The sequence below is a fragment of the Pipra filicauda genome, unplaced genomic scaffold (assembly GCF_003945595.2).
Source record: "Pipra filicauda isolate LSUMZ 115617 unplaced genomic scaffold, ASM394559v2 scaffold99_size2403431_pilon, whole genome shotgun sequence".
NCBI classification, from domain to species: Eukaryota; Metazoa; Chordata; class Aves; order Passeriformes; family Pipridae; genus Pipra; species Pipra filicauda.
In genome coordinates, this window is record NW_024105197.1 from 751,649 (window position 1) to 767,291 (window position 15,643).

Genomic DNA, 15,643 nt, shown 5'->3' on the forward strand with positions numbered 1-15,643 from the left:
GATTTCTGCCCGGCAGTGGTTCAGTCACACATCACAAAATGAGGCTCTGAGAAGTTGTATATTATGTATCAGCAGGATAGATGACTTTCACATCCAGCCACTGAATTAAACAGTAGACGCTGTTCCCTGTCATCTCCTTACAATGCACAGTGTCAGCTTTTTCAGCTTTACAATATTTCCAGGTGAGGAAAAAAATGACATTTGCACTGCTGGATTAGGAGCAAACCTACTCTTTTGTGAGCTAGTAGTTTGTGCTGTGGTACCTATATAATTGTCTGTTTGATTTCCTCTGAAAAAATCTCTTTTGTCTGCTTCCTCCCTCTGCCCATCAGTATGCAAAGTATACCAGAAGGCAAAATTTGCTTTGTGTGTTAGAGAGAATCCCTGTAAGTAAAGGTGGCTTGTGTCAGCATTCATGTTTGGACATTGCCATGTATAGCTTTGTATTACCCATTAACTGAGCTTCTAAAGATTGTGCAATTATCATTTCACTACTTTTTTTCCAAGGGAATATACTAAAGAAACCTTTTGTCCTTCTTTTGGCGAGGGAATGTACTAAAAGAAACTCTACTTCTTAGTGTTGTTTTAACAGCAGGAAAGGAGTACTGTGATGCAAAATAGTATCATGACAAGATAGTCTCAGTTATCTCTTAGTTGTACTTCAATAAAAAACATTCAGTAAAGAATAAAATTTTAACATGGTATTCATGACACAATCACAAATTCTCCTATTATTTATAGTCACTTACAAATACGTGTATTACTGGGTCTCTGCTCTACCAGTTATGCAGAAAAGGTAGAAGAAAAGAGACCCAAAAAACCTTTGCCTACACTTGAATCTTATATTTTTCTCAAAATAATTCTAGCCCTGATGACCATGTCTTTTGCAGCCATTTATATTGGACGACAAAAATCATTGCTTACATTTGCTGTATACAGCCACAGTTTTGGTGAATGTGAAATACAGGAGCATATGATAATGGATTTTTCCATCTTTATCTAATTGATCTATTCTTAGCGATTTGAAAAACCCTCAGATTCATTAAAACAAACATTTCTCTATAAAATATTGTAACTGGTTATAAAGTGTGTGGGACTTAGATGAAATCAAGGAAAGACTACATTATTAATTTCAGATTGTTTAGGCTTTTATCAGTTATTTTCAGTGGCATTTGGCATTTCATAATTTCCAGAAATTCAGCAGCAATAAAATGAGGTCATTAAGATTAATTTGAAACTCTGAAGTAGTCTTCAACTCTACAAGAGTCAGATTTCTGAAGATGTAGTATGTAATTACACTGCCATTGTCCTCCTGTAATATTCACAACATACGGAAGCTGTTAATGAAGCTACTGTGACAACATACTTTCAGAACAAAATAAATGAAAACAAATAATGTATAGTGCTGCCAGCTCAGGGAAAAACTTCAAGAGAATATAATATATAGCATGAAAACCTCCTTCCCACTCTTCCCTTCCCCAAATAGTAGGATCACAGAATACGCTGAGTTGAAAGACACCCATCGGGATCATCAAGTGAAACCCCTGGCCCTGTGCGGGACTCACCAAAGATCACACCACGTGCCTGAGAGCATTGTACAAACACTTATTGAACTCAGGCAGGCTTGGTCTCTGTACAGAGGACATTTGAAATGATCAATACATGTGGTACATGAAATCAGACAGAAAGACAGTTTTGCAGATTTTTATTTTTCTGTTTCCAGAAGACATTATTTCTTGCTGTGGACATGCTGTGACAGTTTAGCATTATTCAGTTTTTATTGTCCATTTTGCCTGTATACACTACTACCTCCATTTGCTATAGAGGTATATTGAAACAGCCTGAGTAATAGCTTTTTACTCCCAAAGGTCCTGAAAACCTTGTTCTCTTCAGCTTCCAGGAATGATGGAACAAGCAGCTCTGACAAACTTATACAGCAGTAGGTTATGCTGCTCAAACAGTTCTGTCAAATTTTGTTGATTGTCTCATGTGACTTCTCTGCCAACAAAAATCTTTTTTCTACTTGTATAAGTCTCTTTTAAATGCATTTTCTAAGTTTGGTCCTTTTTTTTGGTAAGAGATGAGTGATATGAAAGGTACCAAAGGAGCAAGCCCTTATTTTCCTCAAACTGCAGTACAAAACTGGACTCTGCAACTAGCTCTCCTTTTGCTGATTTTAGTCACATATATTGCATGCTAGTCAGAAAATTTTTACATATAGGAAAGCTGGTAGCAATGAATATTCCCTGGTCAAGATCTTTTGTTTCATGCTGAGAAGCATCAAAGAGGATGATAAAAATAAATGAGCAATGATGCTGTTGAAGCTTTTAGGCTGAAATAACTGACAGGGCTAATTACTTAGCCCCAAAAGCATTCAGAAAACCAAGGCAGAGGTGAGCTAACAATTCATACACACCGCCTCTGAGTTTCTGAAACAAAGATGGTTTCAAAGCCCAGTGGGAAGAAATCAGAGCTGAGTAAGTGACAGGTAATCAGTCATATTGACTGAAATGCAGCACACATTTACAGTTCCTTTGACATGATTAGATTAGTTTTAGTTTTTAAGGCTCAAAAGCTGTTCTTGGGTTTGATTTTTACTTATAAAGAGAGTTGGGAGATTTTTGTTTGTTTTCTACTTAGAAAGAGCTTTGGGTTTCTTTGTCTCTCCATGCTTGCAGTTTACAGTACAGCATCATTTACAAAAAAGGTTTTCAATTCTGGTAAGAATAACAAATGAAAACCATTATTACTTCTCATCAGCAAAACAATCATTAGGAAATAATCCAGGTTACCATCTAAGGGCTTAAGCTAACTTCATAATGGCATTCAATCAAAGAGCTGTAAATGCTATTTGAACGTTTTTTCTAATCTGTCACCATGTTGCACACTGCAGTTAATAATGATACCATGAATCTTAAAGGAAAAAAACATTGAAATAAAAGAATTTATCTCTCTTTCATCTAAATCTTTAATGTTTCCTCAGGAAAATCAAGCCAAACCAAAATGAACCGAAACAAACCACAGCAAACCAACAGGTTATGTATAATATAATATTCTCGCTAGTTTAAATTATCAAGACATTTCAGGTTTTATCCTGACCTGGTTATAAGGGCACTGATTTCTACCTGTTTAGGAAGAAACATAGGACAACTGTTCATATTTACTTGCTGGTGTTTTAACAACAATGTAATAGGTAAAGGATAGTGTAAATATAAGCAGTTATTCAAGATACTAAACCTGCTACATCAGCTACAGCTAATCAGCCTAATAATTACCGGTATCTGATGTGTATACTCCTAAAACTAGGGAGATATGATTTAGCATAGCATGTTCATGCCTCTTCTAGCTGAGGCTCTGGGTCCTGCAGAGGATTGGGACCTTGTATAGGGAAGAGCAAGGCCAGGCTTGGTCACCATGTGCTCTGATGCAGGTCACGCATGACCTGGGACAGGCTTGTAAAACTTCAGTTATGGCAAGGCTCCTTCCAGCCTCTAACCCACTGCTCTGAGTTAATGGCCTCATTAGATATAACACAACCATGTTTAAAAAATCCTGGTTCTCTGCTCTGGATTCCAAAGACCACACCTGTAAAAAGGTACATCTCCCAAGACTGCAGAAATCATGGATGTCCAATGGTTCCCACTTCTTTAAGGGAAAATGAGCAGAAGCAAAACCCCTTTTGAGTTTGATCCTGCCCTAGTGTAGGATAATCCACATGATGGAGCTTCCCCAGAACGGGCTGTTGCTGAGTCAGGACTCTATCAGCCCCTGCGTTGAACTAGCAGACCATGCTTTTGAGGCTATCCTCTTTCTTCTTTCCCTAAAGCAAAAAATAATGTCCATCATAATGGTATAATTTTTGTATACTGAAAAACTTCATTTGCTGTTTTTTTCTACTGATAAGCTGTTGTCACAAAGCTTTCTAAAAATAAACCTTCCCATTGCATGTCAGAGACTAATTCTACAGAAACTAATATCCCACTTTTTGGAGCAAGGATTCAGGAAATTGGAAATACCAGTTCCTCAGCTCAAGATATTCAAGCCCACAGCTTCTGTCTCCAAAGTGTGCTAGTTGTTGCAAATACAATAAAGGAGATTCTGTTTAACAGCGTAATGTAGAAATAATTATAGAAACAGTTGTTTGGAGCCGTGGACTCTCAGATTTGTGTGTCCTAATACTGATGCAAGAATAATACTTAATCTTTTTTGAAGATCTTAAATTTTCTTTTATGGTACCACAGTTTTACCAAGTGGGGAAGAAATAATTTCTAGAAATTCCTTGAGTTCATAATTAAGGGTTTCTTCTAGATGACATGGAATTGAATTCCTACTGACTGAGGATAACAAATCAAGTTCCTGAGTAACTGCTTTAATCATGCTATTATTATTGTATAGGAGAGATCACAACATTATCACTTGCTTTTTTTGTGAAGTCTACCTTTGCCAATGCATTCATGTGTTAGATAGTGTGCTTCCTGTATTTCTGAGGGCTTATGTGGAAAACTAGTTCCACATGATCAGCTTCATTACATATCGTGACCAATAAATTCTGCTAATATCCAGTCTAGTGATTAAGAACTTATTACCAAATAAAAAAACCTCCAAAGTACAGTGAGAGAAATATTTTTTTGGGGTATAATCTAAAAGCTTTAATCAATTGGGTTTTATGTAAGTTATATAGTGGTTATGAAGAATTACCAAGGTGTAGCATGCCTTACAGATAGAAAAAAATTTTCAGGAGAAAATGTCTTTCCTGTTTTAGAATTCCAGGCAGCATATAATTTGGATTTATCAGTTAGGTCTGTTGGTAATATTCTGGTGATCACCATCACCATGAAGTAAATCAATAGACTTATTCCCTCTATCAAAGTTAAATTGCATGACATATGTGAAACATTAACATGATAAAAAGTATATTGTCAGGAAAGGGACACGGATTTTGTAATGCTCTGCTTCTGAGATATCTCGTGGGAGCCTTTTAATATTTTCTTTATCACTCTGGCACAAAATATAATAACACACTTGAGCTACAATAATTCATTCACCCTTAAGAATATGGTCAAACCATTTACTTTAGGATCTAAGCTAGGTACTCTAAATCATCTATATTGGAAGAATCATTTTTCTGTCCATCGACTAAGGAAATTAGGTTCCTACCTTTAGTCCTCCAAGTCACACCTCAGTTGCAACCCTAAAATCACCTAAACAAAGCAGTCTCAACATCAGTATTACTCAAAAAACTCCTTGTGTAGCTCTGATTTTCACATACTTATTGGGTACATACAAATGCTTTTGCCTGACCTATGTATTACTTTTCTTCACCATGTTGGCACAGGCTGAGGCAGAAAATTATTACTTTTAAAGATACAACTGTGAAATCATCCAGTACAAGTTCATAATTGTTTACTATAGTTTGTTTGAAATTTTGGGTTACTGTATGCAGTTTCCTTAAAAACTTGTGATTTAATCTGTGATATAAGAAAAATAGTGATACAATAGGATGGCAAGTGAACATTTTTCATTTATAATCTCTTATACTTTACAGCAAGTATGATCAATTTATCATAAGTGATGTTTATGTCTTCCAATTTAAGTGTTTAAAGGTGAACTCTCTGTATAAATACTGCTTCTTTTGCAATGAAATGTAAAAGTAGTGAGTGCTTAATTCTAGATCCTTCTCTTGAGAGCATTGGCAATCACATCTACAAAATCAACAAATTTTCTGTGGAAGCCACTGAGAACTAAATAATTGTCATGAATTCCAGAAAAAACTTGAGACAGATCCTCTAGAATATTTCTGTTATTTTCATTTTATTTTTATAGCTTTATTTATGCAAAAATTCAACTAAAAGTATGTTTTGTACTCAGAGAAGACAGTTTCAAACTGCTTGGTATCTTCAGCTTAGCTCCTATTTTAAAGTCATTAGAAACATTTGGATTGTTGCAAGCACTTGGACATCTCATTTAATGCTTTTACAAGAAGTGGAGCACTCCTGAAAATCTGAAAAGAAGTGTGGTTCTTAGGTATTTTTGAAAATCGTGAGCCTAAACTATTGTGATTATAATTAAATAATTACATATGGTCTGTTTCACTTTACGCTGCCCTGTAGCCTCTAAATTTTCAGAAAGCAAGCCCACCACAGCTAGAAGCAGAAAGAATATATTGATTTCTTACTTGGATGGAAGGCCTCAGGGAAAAAGGCAGATGCTGCCAGAACTGATAGTGATGCAGCAAGTGACACTATAGTCAGAGTCACTTTGGAAACAATTCTCAAAGCATTGCAAGGCAACCCCATGCTGTTAAATCTGTAGCCCTAGTTACTTTTCAATATCAGAGAGTAGGCGGAGATGCATGGGACTTTCAAGACATCCCAAGGTTACTGTGGATAATTTCATGCATCTGATCTAAATACTCTCTGTGTTTTGAATGACTAATTTCTTCACCACTCCTCACAGAAGACACACCATAGTGGAATGAATGACATGATTCCTGTTAAAGGTTGTTGAATTTCTATAAACCATATTTGTTTACACCTTCTCTACAGAAGGTAGCAGGTGTAAAATACAATTATTAATAATAATGATCTACTATGATGATAATGATGTGTTCAAAAATAATTTACCTATAAATCTTTATGTTAATGATCAATTACCACTTAAAGATGATGATAGGAGGGAAATGAATTTGATAAGTATAGACTAACAACAGAATTTTATGACCAACAGATAACATTTAACTTCTAACCACTATTGTGGTCATTTGTATTTCTCGAACTATTGCTTAACAATACAATCAGAGCATTGCATTTTACATCAATAGAAATTACCTATATTTTTCATTCGCTATGATGTAGTATCAGGAAATAGCTACTTTGGTTTTATGCGCTACTTTGCAGCTAAGGGTTCAGTCTCTCTCAGTTTAGAGGTTTAAACAAGTGTTTTGCTTTATTCAGTCTGTACTCCAAAAAGTCTTTAGGTAGCCTTTGCTAGTTTTGCATTCTTTAGAGAGTTAAAAAGCAATACAAGGGTAGAAGACATAAAATTGACTAAATATTTAGTGTTTTGAGAATCTATGGTAATTGAATATTTCTCCCTCCAGTTTATTTCTCAGTTTTCTTCCAAATATTATGCTTTAGTTGGCAATTGTGTCATTGTTCAGTCTGAATAAAATGTTTCACTCTTCAAGATGCTTTATGATTAAAATCATGCAACAGTGACAGCTACCAAAAAGAAAAGAACTTTCTAGGGAGTTTTTACTAAGGCTACATCCACCTTTGGGGGAAAATTGATTCTTACTAAAAGTGTGTGAAGAATTCTGATGTGGAAAGCAATAAGGAAAAAAATAAGAGAAAGTTGGCATAAGTGTAAATATAAATTTTATAGGTGTTAAATTTAATGTTAACCCCTTTATGTTACATACACACAAATAGTGACAGAAGTCTACTTAACTGTGGGGTGCTGTGACCCTAGGTGGGCTGCATGGCCTGGATTGTAAAGCATAGGCTCAAATAAACTACAACTGTACAAAAAAAATCATGTTCCAGCTGTACTCTGTCCCAGAAGTTAGCCAGTATAGAATGGCCTATTTCCATGTTACTAAACTCTTTTACCCACACTAAAATAGGTCAATTGCATTGAAAGTGACTGTAGAAAATAGTTCCTGTTCTGTATTAATTTCTCCAAATGCCCTGAATTTCTCTGAGAAAGCTTTACGTGGTGTTGGTGACTGTTCTAAGACTAACAGTATAGACAATTTAAATATCCAGGAACTTTTTCTGACACTCCTATGTCCTTCTTTTGCTTTGAAAAGCGAAATATAATAAGCCATTGTATACTTTCTTTTGGTCTGTGTAAAAATGTCTATAATTGCAATGATTAAGTGGTGGTGCAGGAAAAAGAAAGGTACAGAGGCTTTTTTATGACTAGTTGTCAAACATGTAGCTAACTCAGGTGAGTGAAATGGAAACAGCAGGCAAGGGTCACTGAACTGTTTGACAGGGTAGTGGCCAAACCAAGAAAGACAGAGCTGAAAAGAGCTTATCTGGGATGGTGAAGAATCCTGATTTCAGTAGAGCAAAATGTGAAGAAACTCAGAGCTGGAAGTGACCCAACAAAGCATAAATTCTTTTATCAGTGCTATTATTGGGGAGGAAAAAAAAACACTCATGGAATAGAAGGAGATGACCATACTGTAGTTATAAGATGAAAATGAGATCAAGAATAAATTTGTACCTCTTATAGGAGAGGGGACACAAAAGTCCATGTTGAATGTAAGGATAGATGTTGGAGGTGCCCCAAGAGAGTCCTACGAGTGGTGGAAGAGACTTAATGAGGAGAGATCAGAGGAAGAGGAAGAAAACATCTCAGAGTGCACCTACACCATCATGCACAAGACATGATCATCATGACCACGAAAGTGTTTGTTTCCGGCACTTTACTTAGTTGTACAATTGTTCTCTTGTTGGCGAAATATGTTTTATTATGAGATTGTATGATTCCCTTCTCTGTACCCCTGTTACCTTGTTTCCTATTGGTTCTATGTACACACTTTCCCTATTCATCCAACCCTGTGGCAACAGTACCCCCTAGAGATAGTTTCTCATTTGTTCATGTTGGGATAAGTTCTGCCCCTTGTTACCCTGATTGGCCACTCCTTGAATATTCCTCCAGTCTCCACCCTTTGTTCCAGAAGGGTCCCTACTCTCCCTTTATAAGCCGGCATCCATGTTCAATAAATGGCCATTTTGTGTCACACTGTGGCTTGCATGCAGAGTGGTCCTTCTGGGTCTTGCTTAAGGGGAGTTACAGCTCTCCTCCTGTCAGATAGACAGGGTGAGGAGGAAAGAGAGGCCAGAGGAAGATGACAGAAATGCAAATAGTAGAGCGGTGTGAGACTTGGAAGGAACCTGGAATGAAGAGGAGTTACTCTTTTTCCTCCTCTGATTCCTTTAAGAGTACTGTGCAAATACTGGTCAGCTAGTATTTATTATTGTACTTATTTGACTACAGTTTTGCTGATTTTAAAGATGTAGTTAAGTGAGTCACAGGCATTAAAATCCAAAATTATAATGACGTCTGCATGGCTGCTGGTTTCATGATTGGCTTGTAATTGCATGAGCCTATTTCTGTAGTCTTTGCATTTGTGTCTTCTATCGCTCTTTGAAAAGGCTGATTAAAGTATACGTTCAACTCAAAAATGTAGCTTTAGTTAGCTCAAAACTCACAGGTAAATGAAAATCAGACTTGCTTAAGATTTTGTGACATTAAACAACATAAGCTTTGTTAACAAAACCAAACTGATGCTTTTTTCCCTTCATGTTTTATGAAATAGTCGTTAGAAAACTAACAAAGATGAAGAAAACAAGGATTTGACCTTCCCTCCCTTTTTGATTCAAAGCAACCTCTGGCTCAGTCACCCAACTAATCACTGCCTGAAGCTAGTCTGCAATAAATCTGTCCACCTGTCCTGTACAAGTATCTCCCAATTGGTATAAAATAAGTAATTAGTTGCTGGAACTGAATTAGGGTATCTTGTCTGCCAGGCAAATTCTTTAATCAATGAAAGATGGACTCATTGTCATTCTGAGAGCCAATGAAGATTCAAGTGCTGTATACAAAATACAACAACTTTTAACAGGAATACCAAGAGAAGCCATACTTCCATATCTAAACTACAGGGGGTATAATAACTTCTCAGAAACTTTTGCAGACTTGTTAAAATGCTTAATTAGGCAGATCAGAGCTTTGAACCTTAATCCTGAGTAAGTTTTCTAGCAAGTTGTCCAAGTAAAGGGGGAATAAATCTTCATTGCTTCTTTTTAAATCAAAACCTATGCTTTCCTTATTTAAATTTTTTAGATTAGTGAACAGAATAATTTCCTAATCACAAAATACTTTTCTGTAGATGTTTAATATATTACTGGGTGTGATCTCTGTTACATACTTCTGAAATCTTTAAAAGTAGATACCATTATCTGAGGAACTTGTCTCTCATCGGCCACTCATCCAAAGCAATGGTTTAAAAGATTTTCTTTTCTATCTCATGTGAACCGGAAGACTTCTTACTTGCACTGTGCTTCTGAACCCAATTTTGCAATAAAATCTGAGCTAGACTTTTTCAAAGCCACTTGAATGGAATCAGCCACATTCAGTTTACTGAGTTAACAAAACTGACCAGCCTTGATGTGGTGAAACCTATGATAAATAATGTGTGTGCAATTTCTGTAATGTACTAAGCTTCCAGTAACATATAAATAAATAACTATGATAAGATTTTTCAATATATAAAGTGTATATACATAAGTACATAGAGGTAGGCTGTTTGGAGTTCAGCACTTGGTTGTTCTTTCTTTTAAAATATTTCTACAGATTGTATAACCTGAAAGTAAATCTATTAAAATAACCAATGAGCAAGTAAATAATCACTTAAAATAGATGCAAAAGGGTAATAATGTTCAAAGCCTATTCAAAATATATAATAGTTCTATACAATAGATCATCCAGATAACAGGTCATTCCAGTGCCACACAAAGGCTATATAACTAAGAGACTAAAGGACGAGCTCTCATTTATAAAGGTCATTTATACTTGCACTGAGATTCCTGAAACTGCATCAATGAAAAATTTTTTTCTGGTTTCTGAATTGTCTATTTTGTGGACTTTTCTCTTTAAGATTGTTTTTTCCTCTGCTGTTTCCAGTGGAGGATTTAATGTATTCTGTGGTATGCCTTGTACTGGCCACTCATGAAGTATAAATCCAATTAGCTGTGAACTACTGCAGTATGGACAGGCAACGGATGTACAAGGTTGTAGGAATGATCCTTCAACCTTGCTTTATTTAAAGTGTCATTACTGGAAAGATGAATCTTTGTGTTTCTGTTTCCAAACACGTTAGCATTTCTGGAAATTTGCCATGCTTTTTATGCAAACTATCTTGATGGATTTCACTGGGATGCTTCTGGAAAGACCAATGACAGCAAAAAAAAAATGGCCCTTGTGATGTTGAGGCGTTGCTCTACAGCTGTCTGAACATTTTAAATTGTGGTTGCAAAGCAGCCCTGAGATAATGGTTTCTGACCACCAGAGAGATGATTTTTTTTTTTTAAACAAGACATGCACAAGTAGGCAAAATTCAATATTGGGTTCAAACATTAATTAATTTTTCTTCTATTGAAAAGAGCTTTTAATCATTCTCTCACAAAAGGGACTTCTGTGAGCTGGAAGTGATGTGATAAAACATAGCTTTAGCCAAATAGTTATTTTGGATTAAAAAAAGTAAATTCAGGCAGTGTCATCTTAAAAATACATACCTTAAAAATGAACCAAACTTATTACGGACTTCTTAAGACACTTGACAATTTCTTTTTTTTGTCAATATCAAAATAAAAATTGTATAAATTTTAAGATTCAATTACACTTCTTCTATGTCAGGGCCTTATTCTTTAAAAGAATATTTATGTCATATTAAAATAAAAAGACATACTATTCCTTTGACTAAAATGATTTGTGTGTGCTTTTATTGCTCAGTATATAAGGGTTTATTTATCTAAATTGCTTTCACACTCACTCTGTCATCCGTGAACAAAAGAAAGAGACAGGAAAACTAAAGCATAAACCCTTACAAAATATGAATCAATATAAAAAAGCTGAATCACTTCACTTAATTGGTTTGATTCCATAAAGCATAATTGATACCAACTAATTATACAGTTTTTGTCATTTAAATGTTGAAGTAAATATAACCCATCCATTCTTTCTTGAAGCTTATTTTAAGAATTGGAAACAAACCACAGCTGTCCTGGCAGCTAGCTCAGACTGGTCCAATGCTTGTTGAGTTAAGGGTTAGATCATTAGCTTCTAGGAAGGATGTGCTGAGTTATCTTTTTACTTAATCAGCTATCATGTACATAAGTAGCTGACAGAGAAAGGCCATCAGTTCCCTTCTGGACCTGGATGCATGCCTACAGAACAGCAGCTTTTGTCCACTCTTCACTGTTCAAAGGCAATGTTGTGTTATACTAGATTTTCATTCAATTTCTTGAACATCATTGTTATGACAGGAAAAGTGCTTTCTTTTGCAGTCTTCGACTTTTCTTCCGGTTTTTGCAAAAATCAAACTTTGCTATGAAATATTTATTTTAATATTTACAGAAAAGTTCTATCTTTAACAATGAAACATACCCAGTAATTCAGAAATTTAGTGTACTTATGAAGAGTCAGACAAGGCAGAAACACTTCTGGAAATAAATTTCTGCTAATAAAATCATTCAGATTATTTTTTTCTACTAGTTTTAAAGAAAATATCAGTTTTCTGAAGTATCAGTTTTCTGAAATGTGGGCCAATAGATACCCGCAGGTCAAACATCTCTGACAGAAATATGTAACGTTTAGAGGTTTCCCCTGTGTTACACTCTTCATTACTATGAGACATACAAGGTGGGAGTTCCCCACTGAATATGTTCAAAAACACAGGTTCTAAATAAAAAATTCCATGTTCAGCAGGATAGTCGGTGGTGTTTCATCACTGGATGCTGATAACCCATCCAAACCTGCCTGTTTCCTTAAAGGACCCTCAATAAGATGAAGGTGTTCCATGACACATTTTTTTGCAAGCTTGTAATGTATTTTTTATCAATGTAGTTTCTTCCAAATATTAATAATATATGTTCTCCTACTTCTACTGTGAAATCTTTCTTTTTTTTTCAGCTCAACTGAGTTCAGAAAATAAATTTAAACTTTATCCTGTGAAATTTAATATTGTCCTATTTGATAAGGTAACCAACAGCAGAACTTCTTTGGCATAAGCCCTTTGCAAAACTGTGCTCCTGATTATGTGATGCAAAAACATTTACTCTGTAGCAGTCTGTGTTAAAGAATCTTCAGTCTTTTTCTTCAGTCTGCACTTCCTGGCTTTCTTGACCAACAGTGAGTAATGGGATATTGGAGGTCTCAACTCCCAGCAACACTGAGGGGTCCTTAGGGCTTACCAGGCCTGAACTTGGCACCTATGTAGACCTGATTTTAAAGGCTTATTTTTCACATAAACTTAAATTCTGTACAAACATTGTTTTAGCTATGGTAGTCAAGCAAATGACAAACTCCCTTTCCTGGCAGGTAGTCATTCTGAATCACTACAACATTTTCAAGGAACAAAACTGAAAAGTACAGTTGCTATGTTAGAAATTCATACTCCACTTTTTCTCTATCAGCTCTTTTTGTTTAGCTGTAATCAGCATTGTGTCTCTGTGAAATTCAGGCACACTACACATCATCTCACATACCACTTAACCAAAAATGGGACTTGCTAATTAAATCCCCATTGATCAGGATTGTTGCCTGTAACATACCAGAAGAAAGTCTTTACCAAGCTTGGTCCAGTTCACTGGAGTCCCTACACTGATGTTTTAGCTTTTAAGCCATATTAGGTGTTTTTTATTTTCAAAATCAACACAAACCTCCAATGTTATTCTCCTGTTTTGTTGAGAGTCACTGCTGTAATTCATCTTTTGGGACATTTGATATAATAGAAAGAAAAGGTTTTCAACCTTATTAGCATGCAAAGCACAGGACAAGCTTGGTCTCTTGTGTGTGTTTTTTTACTCCTTTATAGCAACAATTGGGCAAAGATGTCATAACTGCAGTTCATGCATTAAATAAGACCTCAAGGCTATCTTCTTCAAAGAGGATGATATATTCCATGCTTTCTCTGTGTCATGAAAACTGTCTGACATTATGTGAAGTTTGTATATTTTTACCATGTTTATGCTTGATTAGTTTCTGCATTTCAAAAGTATGGGATACACAAAACTTCAATAAATTTATGGAGAGAAGTAAGTAACAATCCATCTAGTCATACCCAGACTATGAAACTCTAAATTAGCATTCTTCTGAAAAGCTTCATTTAAACTAATTAATGCGAAACAATAAATTATCAGCGGATGAGCACTATTTTGAGTCTGCAAGTATTTTCAAGGACAGATATAGTCTTCTGGGCCAAGATGCATTAAAATCTGTTTCTGAATATCATAACAATAATGTTTAGCATAAGCTAGCTCTGTCTTTGGTACACATAAGTTACCTGGAAGTGTTATAACCTTTTGTCATTTGAAGGCATTCACCCAGTTTCCCTTGACAAAATAGTATTTCACAAATCATTTCTATAATGTAAATTAAATGGACTCTTAGGATCAGGCTGGTCCTGTGGAATGATTATATATTTCCTCTAAAACATTCAACTCATAATTTCAAATTGAGCTTTATATACTTTAAAAACCAAGGAAATTCTATTTTTTTTTCATCATATACTGTTCTTTTTCCAGAATCTCAGTTCCTTATCTAAAGGATTTTTAAAATTAATACCGTCAGTCATACTTATTAGAAAATTAGTGCTTTGGAATACTACATACTCTTAGGAAATCTGGGCGGGTTGTCGTTGACATCTGTGAGAGTAATGTTTACAGTGGTAGTACCAGCTAGTCCTCCCAGCTGTCCTCCCATGTCCTTGGCTTGGATTAGAACTTGATATTGTTCTTTCACTTCTCTGTCCATATTTGGTAAAGCTGTTCTTATTACACCTACAAGAAGAAATGGGAAAGAGAAGGAACAAGTAAACAAAGGGCTCTTACAATTTAATACTGGATCTCTTGGACCAGGAATAGAATTCTTCTGAAAGGGTTGACAAGAGAGGAGTTCACAAAGAAACACAGGCAAATCACTCAGACTTTTCAAAAGTGTGTTCGTCAGCTATTCAGCCACTCAAAATTACTGTTTTGTCTTTTCAAGAGGAGACAAATGGGTGAAAGCGAATGGTGCATTTTCACTAGGGATAGCTTCACCACATCAGAGAGGAGGAACTCTTCCTTGTATAGAGTACAAAAAAAGGTGGACAGATCTGATGGCATTGCATTTCAGAGCCTGCATCTTCAGTTGTTTCCCACCAATCACTTACCAACAAATTTAAACTACTGTAGGCCGAGACAACATTCATCTGTACAAAAGGAGGTCTTTACTAGAAGACTCTTCCTTTGCTTGAGAAATATTTCTTGATATAGCACAAAGATGCAATGAAAATTTGGGGCATTTCCTTAAAAAAAGTAATTAAAGTATCCTGGTAAGACATTACCACAATGACTCTTAATCTTCAGTGATTTGGGGCAGCTGATATCTAAGTAGTATGCCATAATCTCCCTTCTGATATGTTAAGAATGTATAGGATAAAAAGAAGACTTAGAGAGAAGAGGGAAAGAGAGACACATGCTACTGAATACAAAAATTAGCTGATAAGGTCATATAAAGCTATAAGCTTTCCGGCACTCAAACCATTTTCTTGAAATAAAATGTGTAGGAGAAAATGCATTTCTTTGTCAAAATTTTACAAGTGTGTATAGCATTGAAAAATGCTATATGTTCAGCAATATTTTTCAGAAAATGGCTAGGTTCACTTTGGTGCAGATAACATGCACAACTGAAAGATAAACCAACTGGAAGTATGACTCTTCCTTGTTATTATTGATTTAGAAAGTATTATTTTCTAGTAGTAAACCTTTAGAGACTAAAAGCAGTTTTTCTACTCTGGTGTTATAATGGGTCTGAAATGACAAGAAACAAATTTTAAGGATAATTTTTATCTTTATAGCAACTAACT

General features: G+C 35.4%; 1 protein-coding gene across 3 annotated transcripts in view; it reads right to left on the reverse strand.

Annotated features, from left to right (window-relative positions):
- LOC113997535 (cadherin-12) overlaps nucleotides 1-15,643 on the reverse strand; it is a 347,586-nt gene that overhangs the window by 51,923 nt on the left and 280,020 nt on the right. For all 3 annotated transcript variants that reach the window (XM_039378099.1, XM_027739466.2, XM_039378100.1), the window contains one exon: nucleotides 14,406-14,573. In XM_039378099.1, the coding sequence (XP_039234033.1) occupies nucleotides 14,406-14,573 (168 nt within the window). The remainder of the gene's footprint in view (nucleotides 1-14,405; nucleotides 14,574-15,643) is intronic.